Source organism: Narcine bancroftii, chromosome 3 (genome assembly GCF_036971445.1).
Source record: "Narcine bancroftii isolate sNarBan1 chromosome 3, sNarBan1.hap1, whole genome shotgun sequence".
In the NCBI taxonomy this organism is placed as follows: domain Eukaryota; kingdom Metazoa; phylum Chordata; class Chondrichthyes; order Torpediniformes; family Narcinidae; genus Narcine; species Narcine bancroftii.
Window position 1 is genome coordinate 320181690 of NC_091471.1, and position 23789 is coordinate 320205478.

Consider the following 23789-nt stretch of genomic DNA (forward strand, 5'->3'; position numbering starts at 1 on the left):
CTCACCAAGGTTTTATTCAACTTTATCATTACATTCCATTTCCTGTACTCAATACTTTGATTTATGAAGGCCAATATGCCAAAAGCTATCTTTACAACTCTATCCACCTGTGATGCCACTTTCAGGGAATTATCTGTATTCCCAGATCCCTCTGTTCTACTGCATTCCTCAGTGGCCTACTGTTCACCATATATGTCCTTTCTTGGTTTGTCTTCCAAAATGCAACACTTCACACTCCATCTGTCATTTTCCCAGTTTTCTAGATCCTTCTGCAAGCTTTGAAAAACTTCGCTGTTCACAGTGCCTCCAATCTTAGTGCCTTCTGCAAACTTGCTGATCCAATTTACCACATTATCATCCAGATCAGTGTTATAGACAACAAACAACAATGGTTCAGCACCAATCCCTGAGGCATACCACTCGTCACAGGGGTCCTGTCTGAGAAGCAATCATCCACCACCACTCTTTGGTTTCTCTGTCCAGCCATTGACAAATCTAGTTCTCTATTTCAATATATTTCAACATCTGAACCTTCCTGACTAACCTCCCATGTGGGACCTTGTCAAAGATCTTACTAAAATCTATGTAGAATGCATCCACAGCATTTCCTTCATCAACTTCCCTGGTAACCTCCTCGAAAAAACTCTACACACAAAGCCATGTTGACTATCTCTTAATTGTATATTTATCACTTGGAACACCTTCCAATAATTAACCTACTACTGATGTCAGGCTCACCGGCCTATAATTTCCAGGGTTACTTTTGGAATCTTTTTTAAACAACGGAACAATGTGAGTTACCCACCAATCCTCTGACACCACATTTTAAGGACATTTTAAATATTTCTGCCAGAGCCCCTCAGTATCTACACTAACCTCCCTCAAGGTCTAATGGAATACCTTGTCAGACCCTGGGGATTTATCCACCCTTATTTGCTATAAGACAGCAAGCACTTTCTTCTCTTTAATCTGTACAGGTTCCATGACCTCACTGCTTGTTTTCCTTACTTCCCACATCTCAGTGCCTGTTTCCTGAGTGTACACTGATGAAAAAAACATTTAAGATCTTCCCCCATCCAGCCAACCACTCTGATCTTCAAAGGGACCAATTTTGTCCCTTATTATCATTTTGCTCTTAATGTATCTGTGGAAGGATTTTCCCTCACATTGTCTATCAAAGCAGCCTCATGTCTTCTTTTAGCCTTCCTGATTTCTTGAGATTTTTCTTGCATCTTTTATAGTCTTCAAGTACCTCATTTGCTTCATGTTGCTTATACCTGCTGGACACCGCTCTCTTCTTCTGAACTAGATCCCCAATATCCCTCAAAAACCAAGGTTCCCTCTGCCTTTAATACAGGAACATACAAACTCTGTATTCTCAAAATTTCACCTTTGAAGGTCATCCACTTACCTTGCACATCCTTGTCTGAAAACAACTTATCCCAATCCACTCATTCTAGATATTTTCTCATTCCCTCAAAATTGGCCTTTCTCCAATTTAGAATCTCAGACCTATCCTTCTCCATAATTAACTAATGACATTATGGTCACAGACACAAAATGGTTCCCTACACACTCTTCTGTCACATGTCCTGTCTTGTTCCCTAAAAGGAGATCCAGTATTGCACTCTCGATAATTGGTACCTCTATATATCGATTTAGAAAACTTTCCTGAACACATTTGACAAACTCCAAGACATATGGTCCTTTTACAGTATGGGAGTCCCAGTCAATATGTGGAAAATTAAAATCCCTGACTATCACACCCTTATGTTTCTTGCAGCTGTCTGCGATCTCTCTACAGATTTTCTCCTCCAATTCTCATTCTCGTTGACTATTGGGTAGTCAATAATGTAAATACATGAGTGTGGTCATACCTTTCCCTTTCCTCAGCTCCAATCATATAGCCTGAGTAGATGAGCCCTCTGGTCTGTCCTGCCTGAGCACAGCAGTGATATATTCCCTGCTGAGCAATGCCTCTTCTCCCCCTTTCATCCCCACCTTTCTATCGCATTTGAAGTAATGGAATTCCGGAACATTGAGCTGCCAGTCCTACCCCTCCTACAACCAAATTTCACCAACAGGCACAATGGCATAATTCCACGTGCTAATTCACGCTCTAAGCTCTCCTCCCTTACCAACAATACTCCTTGCATTGAAATTGATGCCCTCTGTGTCCCTGCTGCATTACAACACATCCCACTAGCTACAGTTTTGCCCCACCTGCCTGTCCTTCCACACAAACTCCCTACCAGCTGTCCCTGACTTGTGCACCAACTGCCTCTTCACCTTTGTTCCCATTTCCCTGCAAATCTCGTTTACCTCCCCCACCTCACAACAGGATCAGCAAATCTCCATGCCAGGATATTGGTTCCCCTTGACTTCAGGTGCAACCCATCCCATTTGTTCAACTGCCATCAGTAAGAGACACCTCGGGGCTAACATGGCCAGGGTGTCTGAAGGGCCTTACTGTGACTGTGCTTTAGTTCTCCCTGTGCTCTCCTGAGGGAAAGGCTTTGAAAAACAGAGATAGCAGAGGAATCATAAAGTCTTGTTTAGGTCATTGGAAGCCCACCGACTGTGGCTGAGCCTGGGTGTTTAGTGAATCCAATCAGCCCCCTGATCACACATCAGGCCTTGGCATCACAAGACACTTCTGCTCAGAACAGCACAGACTGTACTAGGAGACCTGCACCAGAAACAAAGGCAGCAGCTCCCAGCTTTCACACCCCACTTCTTTCCAATGTGCTGCAGACTGCAGAATGAGGATGAGGGAGAAAGGACGGACTTGAGTGTGCCGTCAGTCTGAGTGGCAACAGGCACCCTAGTGTCCATTCTGGGACATAGTGCTTCCAACTGGCTTGAGGGTTGGGGGCACAGTTCTCTCACCAAAGTGTGTTTCAGGCCCAAAAGCAGGAAGAACTCAGTGGGTAGGACAGCATCTGTGGAGGTAAAAGCTCAGCTGGTCAAGTAGTGTCCTTTATTTAGCAAAGGTAAAAATACATAACTGACATTTCAGGCTAGAGCCCTTCATCAAGGGATGGAAGAATGTTGGAAGACATCCGAACAAAAGGATGGGGGAGGAAGAAGGGGGTGACAAAAACAGGGGATGATATGTGGAGAAGAGAGAGAGGGGCAGCAGTGAACAGGGGGAGGAGGGATGGGTGGGTGGACGAGGTGGGGGGAGGTGGAAAAATTGGAAAGGAGACTAAAAGGCGAGCAGGTTAGCAGAAAGCAGAGGTCAATGTTCATGCTACCTAACTGGAGAGAGCCCAGGCGGAAAACAAGGAGTTGCTCCTCCAATCTGTGGGTAGTTAGGGTGGGATAGTACACAAGGCCATGGACAGACATGTGAGTGTGGGAGTGTAACCCAGAAATGGAATGGTTGGCTACTGGGTGGTCTCTGTTGTGATGAAGGAAGAGGAGGTGCTAAGCAAAGCGAACTCCCAGTCTGTGACCGGTCTCTCCGATGTAGAGAAGGCCACAAAGGGAGCACTAGATGCAGTAAATCAGTCCTGCAGATACACAAGCAAAGTGTTGCTTTACATGAAAGGTCTGTTTGGGGACCTGGACTGTGGTGAGGGAGGAGGTGTGGGTGCAGGTGTTGCATCTCCTGTGGGCACAGGGGAAGGTATTGGGGTTGGGGGGGGGGGGGGGGAGGTGGCGATAGGTGAAGAGGTATGAGTGCACGAGGGGATCACAGAGGGAGAGGTCCCTACAGAAGGTAGAGAGGGGTGAAGGGCAAATGTGACCAGTCCGGGGCCCCAAACAGGTCCAGTTCTCCCTCCCTCCCTTCCAACCCTTCCTGTCCCCTCCCTCCCTTCTCCATGCATCACATCCTGCCTTTGCCCCCTCTTCCCCTACCCTTTTGTTCGGACGCCTGCCAACATTCTTCCATACCTTGATGAATGGCTTAAGCCCGAAAGATTAGTTATGTATTTTTACCTTTGCTACATAAAGGACACTGTTGACCAGCTGAGTTTCTTACTTCAACCACGGTGTCCACAGATTTTCGTGATTCACTTCTAGCATCTGTGGAGGGAATGAAGGGTCAAAATTGCTTTGGCAGTGAGAAAGGAGTGGGGAGATGTGAGGGGTCAAGGGGTGATTGGTGGACAGAGAACAGGTAGATGGGATGATGAAAAGCTTGCTCTCATCTGTTTGATGTGCATGTGTACATTTGCAGCAGGTAGTGCTGCTGCTCGCTTCTCAGCAAATTAGCTTCCACCCCGACCTCGGGCACTGCTTATGTGGGTTCTGCAGATGCTGGGGTTTCCTCCCACATCCCAAGGAAGAGTGAGCGGGGAGGCTAGTTGGCCCCCTCCAGCATACAGGGGACAATCGGTGGGGAATTGATGGGTGAGTGGGGCAGCTATGGGAGAAGGAGCCCATTGCTCAAAGCCAGATAAGAAAGGCTGGGCCAAATGGCTTTCCTACGTTGCATGAAACACGACACCCAAGCTTTATCTCCTGGACATTGTCCACTGGAGTTATGTTTCACCTGCACCTCTGTGGATAAATGGCTGTAGAAGAGCTGATGGCTAGACTGATGGAATCTGATCACACTGTCTGAGCTATCCTGGCTGACTCCAGAAGAGTAGATAGCTATTTGGATAGGAGGGCTATAATCTGGGTTCAGGTCAATGGAAGTACAGTATTTTGGCATGATAGATCAAAGGGCTTGTTTCTGCTCAGTGGTATTCTCTGGTTCTATGGTCACTGCAGAGGTTGAGAGTGGCTAGAACTCAGGATGTGCCATGGGCAGATGTGGGCCATACCTCAGGAGCAATGTAGTCAGGTGTGCCACAGAAGGTCTTGGTTGTCACTCCGTCCCAGATGTTCTCTTTGCACATGCCGAAGTCAGCGATCTTTATGTGTCCCTCTGAATCCAGCATCACGTTGTCCAGTTTCAGATCCCTGCAGCGGTTAAAGTGCCAACAGTCATAAACGTCACCTGCACTAACCACACAGTGCATTTCACCTGCTTCACTGGCCATGGCTGGTGCAGGATGTCTCATCATGTCTTGAGGAAGATCACATCAGACCAGGGAAAAGGCCACAGCTGGAGTTAAGAACCGAGGTAAAGACCACAGCTGGATTGGAGGGAAGACTACAGCTGGACCAGAGGAAAGACTACATCTGGACTGGGGAAGACCACAGCTGGACTAGGGGTAAGACCATAGCTAGAGTGGAAGACCACAGCTGGACTGGAGAGAAGACCACAGGACGACCCCACAGTGCCCTCCAGCGCAAGATCACTATACCCTCCTGTGTGAGCCCACAGTGACGTCTTCTAGTGTGACCTCAATGCCCTTGAATACAAGCCCAAAGTGACCACAGTGCGAGCCCAGTAGAGCCCACAGCATTGCAGGTCCAAAGTGTCCATGAACAGGGCCCTCAGTACCCTCCAGCATAAACCCATTGCCCTCCAACACAGACTGTGCCCTTCAGTGTGATCCCACTGCACTCAAGCGTGAGCCCACAGTTGTCCTCCAAGGCCAACCCACAGTAGCACAGGTCCACAGTGCTCATAAACACAAGCCCACAATACCCTCCAGCACGAACACATAGTGCCTCCAGTGAGCTTGGGCCAAGCAAAGCCTGCGGTCCTGCAACAAGAGGTGGGCATGGAGCGGGGGCAGGGCAAAGCTCGTGTGGCACAGACTCCTGGCTGCAGGAGGGGCAGGGGCTTGTGGAGGATAAGGTAGGGCTCACGGAGGTAGAGCAACGCATCCAGAGAAGGAGAGAAAGGAAGCTCCTAAACAAAAATATCACAATGATGCAAAGACAAAATTAATCACGCAAACGATTCAAGTCAGCAAGATCAACCCTAAATCACAAATCTGGTGGGATGGTCTTCTCAAACCTTAAGGAGGAAGCTCACCTCTCTGTTGGGTTATCTCTGGGTCAGGGTGTCTGTGGGGATGGGTGCAACCTAGAGGAGGTGGATGCTTATGCCAGTGGCAAAGTGCTCCTTGGAGTTGGCATTTTCTGCACTCACTGTGGGCTTGTGCTGGAGGGAGGGCGTGTGGGCTCGCGCTGGAGGAAAGGTGTGTGGGTTCGTGCAGGAGGGAAGGTGTGTGGACTCATGCTGGAGGGAGTGTGTGTGGGCTTGCGCTGGAGGGAGAGGGTGTGGGCTTGTGATGGAGGGAGAGTGTGGGCTTGTGCTGGAGGGAGAGTGTGGACTTGTCCCAGAGGGAGGGTTTGTGGGCTCACACTGGGGGGAAGGTGTGTGGGTTCACACTGGAGAGAGGGTGTCTGGGCTCATGATGGAGGGTGTGTGGGTTCATGCTGGAGGGTGTGTGGGCTCGTGCTAGAGAGGTGTGTGGGTTCACACTGGAGAGAGGGTGTCTGGGCTCATGATGGAGGGTATGTGGGTTCACGCTGGAGGGTGTGCTCGTGCTGGAGAGGTATGTGGACTCTCGCTGGAGGGAGAGTGTGTGGTCTTGTTCCAGAAGGAGGGTTTGTGGGCTCACACGAGAGAGAAGGTGTGTGGGTTCATGCTGGAGGGAGGGTGTGTGGGCTCATGCTGGAGAGAGGTTGTGTGGGTTCACGCTGGAGGGAGGGTGTGTGGGTTCATGCTGGAGGGAGGGTGTGTGGGCTCACACTGGAGGGAGGGTGTGTGGGCTCGCCCCAGAGGGAGAGTGTGTGTGTTTGGAGGGAGTGACAGCATATGTTAGTGAGTTTTGTGGAGAAGGATGGAGAGGCTGAATGCCCATGTGAATGTCAGAGGGGAGCAAAGCCCACTACCCCATGACCCTATCCTATAACAATCTGTCTGTCACATGGAGCTGTCACACTCACCTGTAAACAATGCCGTGATTGTGGAGGAAGAACAGGCCAACGGCGATTTCAGCTGCATAGAACCTATAAACAACAGAAGGAACAGGTATAAGTGCTCACCTGGGTCACCATTTTCCAGGGAGAGCCAAGTGGGTTCCCACTCTCCACATTCCCATAGAAACAAGGTCCCCAAAATCATACAAAACACTGGGTCACACTGGAGGAATATTTAGGTCAGTGGGTTAAACGTCCGGTCACTGGGTTAAATGTCTGGCTAGTGGTATATTGTCCGTGCAGTGGGTTAAAAGTCAGGCCAATAGGTTAAACATCCAGTCAGTGGGTTATTCATTCTGGTCACTTGGAAAAACCTCCAGTTAGTGAGTTATACATTTTGTTAGTGGGTTAAATATTTGGTGAGTTAAATGTCCAGTCAGTAGGTTAATAGTCTGCTTGGCAGGTTAAATGTCTGGACATTGATTTAAAAGTCTGATCAGTGGGTTAAACATCTGGTTGGAGGTTTAAACATTCTGTTGGAGGGTTAAACATCCTATTGGTGGGTTGCAGAATGTTGAGCAGTGTCATGCTGAGCACTGGCGCACCTCAGGGTTGTGTGCTCAGCCTTTTCCTGTTCACGCTCATGCCTGCTTCGTCAGATCCATCTCCAAAAGAGTTAGCGAGTTTGCAGATGACACAACAGGAGTCGGCCTCATCAGTAACAACGATGAGTCGCACTACAGAGAGAAGGTAGAAAATCACGGGAAATGGTGCAAGAGGAACAACTGGAGTCTCAACATGGACAAAACGCAGATGATTGTGGACATCAGGACCAGGAACGACAACCCTCCACTACACATCTACAACTCTATAGTGGAGAGGGGAGAGGCCCAAATTCCTTGGAATTCATTTAACTCGTGACCTAGTATCATGGACACTCAACATCTCCTCACTTGCCAGGAAGGCAGAACAGTAACTAGTTTCCTGAGAAGACTGAAGCAGGCAAGCCTACCGGCCACCATCATGTCAACCTTCTTCAGGAGCTCTATCAAGAATGCCCTGGATGGCTTTATTACAGTGTGGTACAGTTGCTGCAGAGAAATGGATTAGAAGTCCATTCACAGAACCACAAGAGTGGCAGAGGGATCACTGGAGTCTTCCTTCCCCCCTCATTGATGTGATCTACCGGGATAGTTGACTGTAGAGATGCACAAAAACATTGAGGACCTCTTCAACCCCACACACAGCATCTTTCAGCTGCTCCTGTCAGAGAAGAGATACAGGAGGATCAGAGCCAGCACCACCAGGCTGAGGAACAGCTTATTCCCACAGGCAGTGAGAACGCTGAACGACCAAAGGAACTGCTCACTCTAACACCCGAGGATCTCATTTGCACAAAGCACCATCTATTTATTTATTTATTTATATTGGTAAAATACCTATATTATTTGTTTGTATGTGTGTTATATCAGGTTGTGTGTCTACATGTTTTTGCTGAGGGCCAGAGAACACTGTTTTGCCAGGTTATATTTGTGCAATCAGATGACAATAACTTGACTTGACAATGGGTTAAACATCCAGTCAGTGGGTTGAATGTCCAGTTAGTGGGTTAAATATCAGGTCAGTGGGTTTAACATCAGGTTAGTGAATTAAATGTCCGGCCAGTGGGTTAAACATCCGGTCAGTGGGTTAAACATCAGGTCAGTGGGTTAAACATCCGGCCAGTGAGTTAAACATCTGGTCAGTGGGTTAAACATCAGGTCAGTGGGTTAAACATCAGGTCAGTGGGTCAACGGTCTGGTCAGTGGGGTAAACATTAGGTCAGTGGGTTAAAGGTCTAGTCAGTGGGCTAAATGCCAGGTCAGTGGGTTAAAGGTCTGGACAGTGGGTTAAAGGTCCGGACAGTGGGTTAAACATCTGTTCTATCCAAGGTATTGCTTCACAGGTGACAACAAATAGAACAAGGATAAGATGAAAATGCCTGCATGATAGATTCTGGCATGGAGCTGGCTTAATAAGCAAATTAACTAACACTGGCAACCTGTTGGTTGTAGGGACCTGTCACCAATCATCTCCCACACACTAACCGATACCATCCCCTCACCCTGACAGATATAATCCCTTCGACCTGATGCAGGTTCATTAACTATTTCTCCTTCCACACATTTTAATTTACCTATTGTGGTTCAAATACTTTGTTGGCTCTGATACAGAAGCTTTGTCACCCTCCTTATCCCTGTTTCCTGTGGACCAATTCTACCTCCATGTGAATGACTAGCCTTTTTTTTACCTCCATTCCACCATCCGAATGTCCGTTCTCTTTAAACTTCCGCTCAGCTGAGCTTTCCCAGTTGTTTGAAGTCCCAGCTACAGGTCACTTACTCAAACCTCCCTGAGCTCAGCAGAACCCAAGAAACATCTCTGGCAGGACATTGGGGGGGGGAGAGGTCACTGGATGGGGAGGGGGGGCGGGAGAGGCAGGTGGGGAGGGAACAATGTGCTGAGCTGGTGAGCTGGCCAGATCAGTGGATGTAACAGTGCTCAGGTCAGCATCGGAGAACTTTAGCGAGGTGATGAGGCATCTTCATTTGCCAGGAATGTGGATACTCACACGGCATGTGGCTCCTTGAATCTTCCCACCTGCTGAATCTGGTACATCAGGTCCCCCCCGTTGACATACTCCATCACAAAGTACAAGCGCTCCTGGGAAAGACACAGTGACAGTAACAATGCATCTGTATTCATGACACAGAAAGGCATTTGTGGCTGTGGCAGCGCTGGAGATGAGTCCATGGGCACTCAGTAACTGAAAGGACTCTCTTTTGCTTCTCTTTCTCTGACTGTCAGGGATGTCAGGCAATTTCTGTCTTACAGCCGACTAAATGAAATGTGTAAAATTATATTTGTTTTATTACATGGCAAAATAAAAAATTTTGAATCTTGAATCTTCATAGAAGACAGAACATACAGTACAGGCCCTTCACCCCAGGATGTTGTGTTGACCTATGTAAACGTATTCCACATTAAATTTAAATTTAGACATACAGCATGATAACAGGACATTTCGGCCTACGAGTTCATGCCAACCAATTAACCTTCACCACCAGAATCTTTTGAATGGTGGGAGGAAACCGGAGCCCCCGGGGAAAACCCATGCAGACATGGGGAGAACATACAAGCTCCTTATAGACAGTATGTGATTCGAACCCCGGTTCAGTCGTGATTGCTAGCGCTGTAAAGGGGTTGCACTAACAGCTATGCCAACTGTGCCGCCTTAAACTTTCCCAACCTCACCCAATAGGCAAGTCCGAAGTCATTACTTGGGACGATGAGTCTTCCAGGGCGTTCCAGAGGGCCAAAGAAGTGCTGGCCAACACCACTCTCCTGGTCCACACTAGTCCAGAGGAACCTACCACTCTAACTGTCGATGCACAGGTAGGGGGTGTGCTAGAACAATTCATCGAGGGCCAGTGGCAACCCCTGGTTTTTCTCATCAGGAACCTCCTCCACCAGAACTCAAATACAGCGCTTTCAACCAGGAGCTGTTAGTGCTGTAGCTGGTGGTAAGACATTTCTGTTACTTTTTGGAAGGCTGGAAATTCAGGGTGTTCACTGACCACAAGCCACTGACTTTCACCTTCCAAAAAATATCGAACCTGTGGTCACCCCGACAACAGAGGTACTTGTCTTACGTGTCCGAGTTTACCATCAACATTCACCATATTGCGAGGAAAAACAACATGGTGGCCAACGCCCTGTCACACCCATTTGATTCACTCTAGAAATGCCTTGTGTGGTTATTTCATCGTGTCCACTATAATTCCAGTGTCCTCATTTTGGGATCCCGACGAGTCCAAAAACATACTTTTGGACAAACATGGACTCTGCAGCAGTTGCTGTGAAGCTACCACCTTTCAGAACAGGTGAGCCTGAACTGTGGTTCCAACAGACTGAAGCACAATTTCACCTCTGTCGAACTGGACACCACTCGTTATCATCATCTTGTCAGTGCCCTGAACCGGGCCATCGCTAAGAGAGTCGGCGACATACCAGGAAGTATGACGCTTTAAAAGCACTTTTATTCCGGGTATATGGTATGTCCCGTAGGGAAAGGGCAGCCAAACTACTACATCTCGATGGGATGGGAGACCACGCCCCTTCAGAACAAATGGATGAAATGCTGTTCCTGGCAGTTGGCTAAAGGCTCAAAATGTTATTCGAGCAGCTGTTTTTAGAGCGAATGCCAGATGATATTAGCCTCTTGTTATCCAAGTGTCCAAGGGCTGTAGTGGCGGAGGCAGAAATTCTATGACTGGCTAAAAAGCACAGCAAGGAAAGACAAGTCTGTACAACCAACCCCTTCAATATTGACCTTGTGTCACACTGTAGCACATCACTCCCGACAAGCAGGCAACACCCCAACACAAACAGCCTGTGGACACTTCGTTTTGGTGTTATTACTACAGCCGTTGGGGAGTAAATGCCCACAAGTGCCTTCCACCCTGCCCATTTGGGGGAAATGCCCAGGCCAACCGCCAGTAAGGGCTGTGGCGGTTGGCGAGAAACCTGCAGCCTACTGTATGTGTGGGACCAGTTGTCCCAGAGAAAATTTCTGGTGAACACGGGTTCAGAAGTTAGGGTACTTCCACCCATTGGTTTTGACACCCGCCATCCTACCCCGGATCTGCAACTACGAGCAGTTAACAGTTCCAACCTTCTGACCTTTGGCACCTGGAAGATGAATGCCTAGTTCGAGAATCATCTTTACACTTGGCCATTTATTATAGCAGCAGGATCCCGACCTTTGCTTGGTGCAGATTTTCTTCAGGCTCATTCATTCCTCATCGACTTAAAAGGGTGTCAGCTAATAGATGGAATTACTTTTCAGACCATTCCTCTGACAGTCGTCTCTACCTCTGCTCTGCGCCTTCAAACATTAAGTAAACCAGAAGATGAATTCTCCAAGTTGTTGGAAGATTCCCCTGAGATTATTACTCCAAAATGTTCTGCCTCCACTGCAAAGCCCAGTGTTATTCACCGCATTTGTACTAAGGGCCCTCCTATCCACGCTAAAGTGTGTCGTTTGCCTCCAGAAAAGATGCATTTAGCTAAGGAAGAGTTTTGCAAGATGGAGAAACTAGGCATAATTCATAGGTCCAACAGTCCCTGGGTATCTCCATTACATATTATCCTGAAACACAATGGAGTTTGGTGACCATGTGGAGATTACAGGCGGCTTAACGACGCCACCATCTCAGATCGTTATCCGATACCTCATATTCAGGATTTATCAGCTAGTTTGCATGGACCGAAGATCTTCTCCAAAATAAACGGTGTGTGTCTATCACCAGGTACCAGTACAGCCAGAAGACATTCTAAAAATGCCACTAATTACCCTGTTTGGGTTCAAATTTTTATGAATCGTATTCGGATTAAAGAATGCCGCTCAATCATTTCAACGTGCGATGGATGCTTTAGGACGTGTTATGACCAATGTCTTCATTTACCTCAATGACATTTTAGTGGCCAGTGGAACTAAGGAAGAACATTTGGAGCATCTTCATACACTTTTTATTCGTCTTCAAAAGTTTGGCTGATCATCAATCCAGATAAATGCATTTTTGGACAAAAAACGATTGATTTCTTGGGGTATAGGATTACTCAGGAAGATACAATTCCGCTGCCACCCAAAGTTAAGGCCATTACCAAATACTCAAGACCTGCTAAGGCCTGCAGAAATTCTTGGGAATGGTAAATTTTTACTGTTGGTTTCTTCCAGGAGCAGTTCAGATCATGAAGCCTCTTTTTGATTTACTGTCCAGAAACACCAGAACCATCCATTAGACTGAAGATGGAAACAATACATTTTTGAATATGAAAGATTTGCTGACTCATGCCACTATGCTCATCGACCCAGTTTTAAATGCAGCCACTGGCTTTTCTACAGACGCTTTCAGAATGGCTGTTGGAGGTGCACTTCATCAATATGTCAAAGGGCAACAGAAACCATGAGTGTTCTTCAGCCACCATCTTCGTGAAGCAAAGAAGAAATACAGAGCTTTTGATTTGGCTATTGACTTGTCTATTTGACACTTCGGTTATTTTTTGAAGGGTAGAGATTTTACTATGTACACTGACCACAAGCCCTTAACATTTGTAAAAAGTCACAGAGGCCTGGTCAGGTCAACGGCAATGGCAATTACCATTCATTTCAAAATTCTCCACAAAAATACTACATATTTCCAGAAAAGACAATGTCGTAGCTGATGCACTTTCCTGCTCTGCGCCACTCAAGGTTTCATCTATAGATCAAGGTATTGACTACTCGTCTTCGGCCGTAGCCCAAGACCTGTCCATTAGACAAATGCTTATCAGACTGCAATCATGAACCTGCAATTGAAGGATGTCCAGTTTGAAGTTAATGGCAAACTACTCATCTGTGATATATTAATGGGACACTCATGCCCAGTAGTTCCAGCATCATGGAAACGTCTGTGCATGGTCTCTCACATCCATTGATTATATCGACTGCTCATTTGGTTTCAGACAGGTTCGTGTGGCATGGTCTTAAAAAAAAGTTACACAAATGGTGAGGTCCTGCAGTCCTTCCCGGCAGTTACTCGATGTTTTGCTCATGTCTACGTGGACATTGTTGGTCCACTTCCTGTTTCAAGAGGATACCATTATCTTTTTACAGTAATAGATAGGTTTACGCGGTAGCTTGAGGCTGTGTCTATGGTAGATTCTACTGCAGACACTTGTGCTTGGTTCCTGGATGTCTCATTTTGGTTTAGCGGCGCACATTACTTCGGATAGAGGATCACAATTTACTTCCTCGGTGTGGATGGCATTGTCTCGCTTGCTCATTGCAACAATTCATCATTCTAGGTTAATGAAAAGATTTCATCGACAATTCGTCAGCCTTGATGGCTCAGTTATAGGGCCCGAACTGAGCTGATGAGCTGCTCTGGGTATTACTGAGCATTACAACTTCAAAGGAGGACCTCCAAGCTTCATCTGTAGACTTCAAGTATGGCGCACCGTTAGTGGTCCCAGGGTAGTTTGTCCCCTACCATTCCATCTCCAGTGATGATCCTAAGACACTGTTGAGCAGGCTAAGAGAGACTGTAGGAAAATGGACCACTACACCACCATCATCACATGGAGATCGCTCTTTTGTGCCTGAAGACCTCAAAAACTGCAAATATGTCAGTGCAAACGGGAAGACTTGGTCAACCTTTACAGAAGCCCTACGAAGGACTTTATAGGATACTCAGACAAACTGGGTAACCTATATTTTGGACATTTCACTATTGACAGGCTTAAACTAGCTTATGTGGCATCTTCTCCACTGCAGCAGCCAACAGTCCGTCGCAGAGGTTGACAATCTAAAGTCAGGCAAACCTTTCTGCTGGTTCTGGGGGGTAGGGGGTGCCATGAAATAGCACTATGGTGGCACTACAACTCCCAGGAGGCATCGAACAGCCGATGTGACATCAGTGCGTGTCGAGCGCTTGATTCGGGCTTTTAAAAGGTTTCGCAGGTGACGAAGAGTAAATCCGTTTGATTCACTCGAGAAATGCCTTGTGTCCACTGCGATTCCAGTGGCCACAAATTGCCTTGGGTCCTGTTGGGAATTCGTACAGTGCCGAAGGAGGACTTCAATGACTCGGCAGTGGAGATGGTCTACAGTGAGCCTTTAACCAACCCCAGAGAGTTCCTGGCTCCCGATAAATGCCCAGAAGACCCCGCAGTGACCCTCAAGAACTTGCCATAAAAACTGGCCTCCTTGATCCCACGGCAATCCCCACCGCATGGACAGCCCAAGCATAGCATCCCAAAAGACGTTAAGACTTGTCAGTACGTGTTCGTGAGAAGGGACACATACAGACCAACATTACAATGACCCTACGAAAGGCCCTACAAGGTCATTAGAGACAATGTTTCCATTTTCCCCTGTGACGCAGGGGAAGGCTATGTTGGCCTACGGATGATGGCCCTGTCGCTGGTTCTTGGGGGACGGGATCATGTAGCGGCCCAGGCACGAAGACAAAGAACTCCCCGTAAAATGGCTGATGAAGGCACCAACTGTGTGGACCTGGGGGTGACCTCCACATGGCGGGAGTGCTGGTCAATCCTAGGTTAGCGCTTTGATGTTGCGGGGGCCAGACGTGACGGCTAGAGCGTAGCCGACTGCTACAAAGGAAGACAGGTTAAGCTCACTCCTTTATTAGGGCTGGAAAGGCTGCTTTTATACTGTTCAAGTTCCTGCCGTTTTTGCTGATTGACTGAGTCAGTCATATGAATAACAATAGCTGGCGGGAACATCCATGCATGTGAATGTCCTTCTTCCCAGCCAGTTTCTGCTGAGTTAGCTGGGCAGCTTTACCAACACCATTTTAGGGCTGTTGGTCTGATGCTGCCCCACCTTCTACCCCCGCCGGTTTGTTGTCCTGGGAGTCACTTTAATGATTTCTGTCCACGTCTGCTGCCACGTGATGTGCTGGCCCGATCTCTGCAATTATGGCCCACCAGATGACTCCCCCCACCCCTCAGAACTGGCGTTACAGTCCATAGTGTCCGTAGGTATACCCCCAAAGTCTTTTGTGGTCTACCTCTGCATCGAGGTGTTGGTGTCTCCATGGGTCTGCTGGGTCTGTGTGGGCAGGCTTGTGTCTATCTGTAGTGAAGACCTCTAGTTTACCACTGATGTCCAGCTCGAAGGTGGCTCCGTTGTTCCGGATGACTTGAAAGGGACCTTTGTATGGCTTTTGCAGTAGTAAATGGCGGGGTCCTCTGTGTACAAACACACACTCACAGTCCTGGATTTCTTTGGGGATGTTGGACTTCGCTTGTCTGTGTCTGGAGGGCGGGATCGAAGCCAGGTTACTGATCTTTTCGCGCAGCCTGACCAGGTTGTTGCCTCCTCCTGCTATCCTCTGGCCTGTTGAACGAAATCCCCGGGAACCGTGAGTGGAGCTTCATAGATGAGTTCAGCGGAGGATGTGTGGAGATCTTCTTTTGGCACTGTTCGGATGCCCAGCAGTGCCCTTGGTAGCTTGTTCACCCAGTTGGGGAACGTGAATTTGGTCATGAGGGCGCTCTTGAGGTGCCTGTGTAAACACTCCACCATGCCGTTAGCTTGAGGGTGGTATGCTGTCATATGGTGTAGCTGAGCGCCCCACAGGTTGGCAATGTCGGTCCGCAAACTGGAGGTGAACTGTGCGCCTCGGAAAGAAGTGATGTGCTGTGGCAGTCTGAATCTTGCAATCCAGGATGAGAGGAGTGCTTTGGCACAGGACCAGGTGGATGTGTCAACCATGGGGATTGCTTCTGGCCACCGGGTGAAGCGGTCGACCACTGTGAACAGGTAGCGGAATCCCTGAGAGACAGGCAAGGGTCCTATTATGTCCACGTGAATGTGGTCAAACCTGCGTTCCGTTGGCTCGAAAGGCTGTGGGGGGACCTTGGTGCGTCGCTGCTGCTGTTTGGCACTGCGTACATGCCTTGGCCCACCCCCGGACTTGTTTCTGCAATCCATGTCACACGTACTTTCTGGCCATCAGCCAGACCGTAGTCCTGATGGAGGGTGTGCCAGCCCATGGATGGAGTCAAAAACTTGTCGCCTCCATGCCGTTGGGACAATAGGTTGAACTTGCCCGGTAGCCATGTTGCACAGGAGGGTGGTAGTAGCTGTGCCAACTGGAATGCTCTGAAGCCGAAGGCCTGTAACAGCGGTCCTGTACTGCGGGATCTCCTCGTCCTGCTCTGTGCCTCTGCCAGTGCTGCCAAGTCCAGACCGTTGACCGGGGAGTGGATGCTGTGTCTTGACAAAGCGTCAGCGACCACGTTGTCTTTGCCCGAGATGTGCTGGACGTCAGTGGTGTACTCCGAGATGTCTCCGTTGGCGGGCTGACCAGGGATCGGAGATTATAGTGAGGGCGAAAGTCAGTGGTTTGTGGTCTGTGAAAGCCCTTCCCTCAAGAAAGTACTGGAAGTGGAGGATGGCTAAGTAGAGAGCCAGCAGCTCTCTATCGAAAGCACTGTACTTTAGTTCAGGGAGCCACAAATGTTTGCTGAAGAAAGCTAGTGACTTCCTTCTATCTGCTGCTCCAGGACTCCACCAATCGCTGTTCCTGAGGCATCAACTGTGAGGGCCGTGGGTGCATCTGGTCTGGGGTGGATCAGGAATGCAGCTTTGGCCAGGGCTTCTTTCGTTTCCACAAACGCACGTGCAGATTCGTCGTCCCAGGTCAGGTCCTTCTCCTTGCTGGACAAACGGATGAACAGAGGGCGCATCACTTGGGCAGCTGCTGGGATAAACGTGTGATAAAAGTTTATCATCTCCACGAACTCCTGCAGACCTTTGGTTGAACTGAGCTTCGGGAAGCTGCGGATGGCCTCTACCTTGTTGGGCAGTGGTGTGGCCCCGTCCTTTGTAATCCTGTGGCCCAGGAAGTCGGTGGTGTTCCGGCCAAACTGGCATTTGGCCAGGTTGATGGTGAGGCCGAACTCCTGTAGACGACTACAGAGATTTTGGAGATGCTGAAGTTGTTCCTGTTGGGTTCTACTTGGCACAAAAGTGCTGTTCAGGTCTTGGCCCCACTGCGTCCATCAGTTGCTGCTGGAATGTCTGTGCCACATTTTTGAGCCTGAATGGCATCCTCAGGAACTTGAACAGCCCAAATGGAGTGATGATGGCCGTCTTAGGGATGTCATCAGGATGCACTGCGATCTGGTGATATCCTCGCACGAGGTCCATTTTTGAGAATATTATTAACCCATGCACGTTTGCCGCAAAATTCTGGATGGTGGCACAGGGCAACGGTCTGGGGTGTTGGCTTTGTTGAGCCGGCGATAGTCACCACATGGTCTCCAGTCCCCAGCTGCTTTCTGCACGATGTACTGGAGCGAGCCCCATGGGCTGTCTGACCGTCGAACAACACCCAACTCCACGAGCTTGCTGAACTCCTCCTTGGCCAGTCGGAGCTTCTCTGGGGAAAGTTGTCTCGTCCTTGTGTGGAGAGGTGGGCCCTTGGTCAGGATGTGATGTCTGACGCCGTGTCAAGGCACCTCCGCTGTGAACTGAGGGGAAAGGATTGCCGGGAATCCCACTAGCACCTTGGAGAACTCATTGTCCGAGCTGTGGACGGAGTCCAGGTGCATTTCTAGAAACCTCGCGCCCCTCAGTGTGGTGGTCTGGTAGGTCTCGGTATTGATGAGTCGCTTACCTTTAAGGTCCACTTGGAGGCTGTGGGCTCACAGGAAATCCACTCCGAGGAGTGCTGTTCCACTGCTGCCAGTGTGAACTCCCAAGAGAAGTAATTACCCCTGGACTGCAGCTCGGCTCTACGAGTGCCATAAGTCCGTAAACTGCTGCTGTTGGCAGCCCTCAATATGGGTCCTGCTAGCCTGCGCCTAGTGTCCAACCCTGTCGGGGGTATCATGCTGACCTCTGCTCCTGTATCCATCAGGAAGTGTCTGCCGGACAGGCGGTCCCAGACATACAGAAATACAGGAGGCTCTCTTGTTGGCCAGCCGTTGTGGCCATCAGCGACGGCTAACCTTGTCGTTTCCCCGGAACTCGCAGGGAGACTGGCATCGGCGGGCCTTGGTGCCCTATCTCCGGTGGTAGAAGCCCCATCCCTCCCATCTGCCATTCCTTGCTTGGGACTGCTCTGGTCTGATTGTGGGACTTCTTTACGAGCCCCATGGTAGCTGTTTCTGTTTCCACAGAATTTCTGCCCGTGCTGCGACTTTCCGGGGGTCGGTGAAATTCGCATCCGCCAGCAGTAGTTGGATGTCTTCAGGCATCTGATCCAGGAATACCTGCTCAAACATGATGCTAGGCTGCTCATCTCCCAGGAGGGCCAGCATCTCATTGAAGTGTGCCGATGGGGATCTGTCTCCAAGCCCATCCAGGTGGAGCAAATGTGCTCCTTGCTCTCACCGTGAGAGTCCGAACATCTCAGTTAATACTTCTTTGAAGGCAGTGTAAGTGCCTTCTGATGATGGCCTGTAAAGTTGGCCTCTCTGTCTGCAGTCTCCAGATCCAGAGTGCTGACCACGTGGTAGTACCGGGTGGTCTCTGCTGTGGCCCCGAATCTGGAACTGAGCCTCTGTCTGGTTGAACCACACGCTGGGTTGAACTGTCCAGAAGGTTGGGAACTTCAGGCCGACTGCACTGACTGCTGCTTCGTTCTCCATCGTTAGGTTTAGATTCTTTCTAAACCGTTGGGGTCACCAATTGTAGCCGACCGCTACCAAAGAAACACAGCCACACAGTGTGGCAGGTTAAGCTCACTCCTTTATTAGGGCTGGAAAGGCTGCTTTTATTACTGTACAAGTTCCCGCCGTTTTTGCTGATTGACTGAGTCATCCATATGAATAACAATAGCGGGCGTGAATGTCCATGCATATGAATGCCCTTTTTCCCCAGCCTGTTACTGCTGAGTTAGCTGGGCAGCTTGACCAACGCCATTTTATGGCTGTTGATCTGATGCCGCCCCAGCTTTTACCCCTGCCGGTTCGTTGTCCTGGGAGTCGCTTTAGCGATCTCTGTCTGCGTCTTCTGCCGTGCGATGTGCCGGCCCGATCTTCGCAATTGCAGGCCACCACAAGAGCAATAAATCAGTCTCATTTTCCAAGGCTTTGGGGTGTGTGTGTCGTTCTTCTCCAAGCTCACTTAGCACGTACACTACAAAATATAAATATTTTTAAATAAATAGTGTAAAAGAGTAACCAAAGTAGACATAGGATTGATAGGAAACGATCCTGAAGAAATTGTAATGGGAGGCAACGAGATGGCAGAGAAATTGAATGAATATTTTGGATCAGTCTGCAGAGGAGAAGACATTGTAGCTTTCTCAACTCACATGGTTTCCTGGGAACCAAAGTGAGTGCTGTCAATATCATGAGAAAGACGGTACTTGGGAAGCTAAATGGTCTAAAGGTGGATAAGCCTCCTGCACCAGCAGGTAGCTGAAGAGATTGTGGAGGTAACGGTAATGATTTTCCTGGAATCAATACAGTTTGGAAAGGTTCTGGTGGACTGGAGGATCACGAATATCTCTCTGCTGTTTAAGAACAAGGCAGCAGAAAGGAAATTATGGGCCTATTAGCCTGATGAAGCTGTTGGAGTCGATTGTCAAGAATGAGATTCTGGAATACCTAGAGGTGCATGAAAAGATAGGCCCAAGTCTTGAAGGAAAATCATGCCTGACAAACCGATTGCAATTTTTTGAAACTATTTCAAGTTGGATAAACAATGGAGTGGATGTTGTGCATTTGGACTTCCAAAAAGCGTTTGACAAGATGCTGCACATGAGGCTGCTAAACAAGATGAGAGCCTGTGGAATTACAGGAGGGACCCAGCATGGGGAGAGCATTGGCTGGTTGGCAAGAAACAGAGAGTGGGAATAAAGGGATCCTATTCTTGTTGGTTGTCTTTACTAGTGATGTTCTGCAGGGATCAGTGTTGGGACCACGTTTTTTTACCTTATATATAAATTATTTGGATTATGGAAGAGATGGCTTTGCGTCTAAATTTACTGATCATACTAAAATAAGTGGTGGGGGATGTGGTGCTGAGGATACGGAAAGGCTGCAGAGAGACTTGGATAGATTAGGGGAATGAGAAGAGGTGGCAAATGAAATAATATATTGGGAAGTGTATGGTCACACACTTCTGTAGAAGAAATAGACGTGCAGACAGTTATTTAGATGGGGAGAAAATTCAGAATTCGGAGATGCAAAGGGACCTGGGAGCCCTTGTGCAAATCCCTAAAGGCTGACCTCCAGGATGAAGGCAAATGCAATATTGGCATTCATTTCTAGAGGAATAGCATACAAGAGCAGGGATGTAATGATGAGACTCTGTAGGGCACTGGCGAGACCTCACTTGGAGTACTGTGTACAGTTTTGGGCACCTTATTTGAGAAAGTCATGTTAGAAAGGCTTCAGAGAAGATTTAGTGGAATGATGCCAGGAATGAAAGGGCTGGCATTTGAGGAACGACTGTCGGCTCTTGGATTGTACTCATTGGATGAGGGGGGAGCCCATGGAGGCATTTCAAATGCTGAAAGACCTGGACCTGGATTTATGAAGGCCAAGATGTCAAAAGCTCTCTTCCTATCTATCTCTGATGTCACTTCCGGGGAATTATGTATTGCCATTTCCAGATCCCTCTGTTCTACTGCACTTCTCAGTGCCCTACCATTTACCATGTATGTCCTTTCTGGGTTTGTCCTTCTAAAATATAACACCCAACACGAGTCTGCATTAAATTCCATCTGTCATTTTTCAGCCCATTTTTCTTTTTCCACTTGGTCCAGATCCCTCTGCAAGCTTTGAAATCCTTCCTCGCTGTCTACAACACCTCTAATCTTAATATCATCTGCTGATTCAATTTAGTAAATTATCATTCAGATCAGTGTTGTAGATGACAAACAACAAAGGATCTAGCACTGATCCCTGAGCCACACCACTAATCACAGGCCTGCAGTCTGATAAGTAATCCTCTTCTCCTGTCCAGCCATTGTCAAATCCACCTCACTACTTCAAAAGCGCCTGAACCTTCCTAACCTCCCTCTGGGATCTTGTCAAAGGCCTTACTAAAGTCCACGTAGACAACATCCACAGCCCTTCTTTCATCAACTTTCCTAGTAACCTGCCTGAAAAACTCTATCAGACCAAACATACTCAATGCCATGTTGACTATCCCTGACCAGTCAGTGGGTATCCAAATACATGTATATCTGGACATCTCCAGACACACAGGGCTCGTTCTTAGCCCACTGCTCTACTCACTTTACACCTAGGGCTGTGTGGCTCAGTATAACAACACCATCTACATATTTGCTGATGACATCTGGCAAATTGCTACAGAACTGTGGCAGAAAGGGTGCTGACTGCCTACATTATGATTTGGGATGGGGACATAAATCTCCCCGAATGTAAAGCCCTGAAAAAGGTAGTGAACACAGCCCAGGACATCACAGGCGAAACTCTCCCCACTATCGGAGAGCAGCAGCAATCATTAAGGATCCACAACACCCAGAACATTCTCTGTTCTCACTGCTGCCGTCAGGAAAGAGATATAGGTTTCATAAGACTCACACCACCAGGTTTAGGAACAGTTGCTCCCCCTCCACCATTAGACTCCTCAACAACAAACTAAATTAGGGATTCATTTAAGAACTCTAGCTTGTGACTTTATTGAATATTTTTATCTCTGTATGTAAAAGTCATTTTGTTCATTTCTTTACTTGTTTACATGTATATGCTGTGTGTAGTTTTCTTTTGCATTACCAATAAGTGGTAATTCTGCCTCACCTGCAGGAAATGGAATCTCAGGGATGTATGTAATATAATATTTATACTCTTAATAAATCTGAAATCAGACCTTTCAATAATTTACCTCCTATTGACATCAGGCTAACTGGCCTATAATTTCCTGGATTACTTCTGGAGCCCATAGCTTACGACATTTTAAATATTTCCACCAGAGCCCCTGCATTTTCTATGCCAGCCTTATTTGCTTTAAGACAGCAAGCACTTCCTCTCCTTTGATCTGTATAGGTTCCATGACCTCACAGTTTGCTTTCTTTATTTGCCATGAGTCTGTGCCCGTTTTCTGAGTGAATTCTGACTGCAAAAAAAATTAAGATCTTCCCCATTTCTTTTGGCTCCACTCTGATCTTCAAGGGGACTAATTTTGTCATTTACTATCCTTTTGCTCTTAATATACCTGTAGAAACCTTAGGATTTTCCTTCACATTGTCTCCCAAAGCAACTGCGTCTACTTTAACCTTCCTGATTTCCTTCTTACTTAGTTTTTCTTGCCTTTTTTAATCCTCCTCAAGTATCTAATTTGCTCCATATTGCCTATACACCTCTCTCTTCTTAACCATATCCCCAATATCCCTCAAAAACCAAGGTTCCCTATGCCTGCTAACTTTGCCTTTAATCCTGACATGAATGTGCTATCTCTGTACTTTCAAAATTTTGCCATTGAATGCCTTCCACTTACCTTGCACTTCCTTTCTCATTTCCTCAAAATTGGCCTTTCTCCAGTTTAGAGTCTCAACCTGAGGCCCAGACCAATTCTTTTCCATAATTAACTTGAAATTAGTGGCATTATGATCACTGGTCCCAAAATGTTCCCCTACACATACCTCTGTCATCTGTCCTGTCTTGTTCTAAATTTTTTTAACTCTTCAAATTTAAATTTAGACAGAGTGCAGTAACAGGCCATTTTGGCCCATCTACATGTTCTGAACAGTGGGAGGAAACTGAGCCCCTGGGAAAAACCCATGCAGACATGGGGAGAATGTACAAACTCCTTATAGACAACGCGGGATTCGAACCCTGGTCTAGTCCCGATTACTGGCGCTGTAAAAGTATTGTGCTAACCACTATGCCAGCTGTAATAGGAGATCCAGTTTTGCACTCTGTCTAATATTTTAATTAAGAAAACTTTCCTGAACACATTTAACAAACTTTAAGCCACCCAGTCCTTTTACAGTTTAGGAGTCTCAGTCAATATGTGGAAAGTTAAAATCTCCTACTATCACAAACTTGTTTCCTGCTGTTGTCTGCTCTCTCTCTACAGATTTGCTCCTCCAATTCTCACTGACTATTGGGCGGGCTGTAATACAACACCATGAGTGTGGTCATCTCATTCCTCATCTCCACCCATATAGCCTCTGGTCTGTCCTGCCTAAGTACAGCTGTAATATTTTCCCAGCAATGTCACTCCTTCCCTTTTCATCCCACCTGTTCTATTATGTCTAAAACAATGGAACCCCAGAATATTGGGCTGCCAGTCCTGCCCCTCCTGCAACCAAGTTTTACTTGTGGCCACAATGTCATAATTCCACATGCTCATTCATGCTCTCAGCTCATCTGTGTTTCCTATAATACTCCTTGCATACTAGATGCACCTGAGAATATTTTCACCACGTACAACCCTGGAGAGAATTTGGACAGAATAGATGTAGTTTCCCATGGTA

At 47.6% G+C, this 23789-nt stretch overlaps 1 protein-coding gene across 1 annotated transcript in view; it reads right to left on the minus strand.

Moving 5' to 3' along the window:
- Positions 1-23789, minus strand: part of LOC138759084 (protein kinase C beta type-like) — a 226664-nt gene that overhangs the window by 19962 nt on the left and 182913 nt on the right. The window contains exons 10-12 of the mRNA XM_069928963.1: positions 9389-9480; positions 6805-6867; positions 4779-4917 (exon numbers count right to left, since the gene is read on the minus strand). Coding sequence (XP_069785064.1) covers positions 4779-4917; positions 6805-6867; positions 9389-9480 — 294 coding nt within the window. The remainder of the gene's footprint in view (positions 1-4778; positions 4918-6804; positions 6868-9388; positions 9481-23789) is intronic.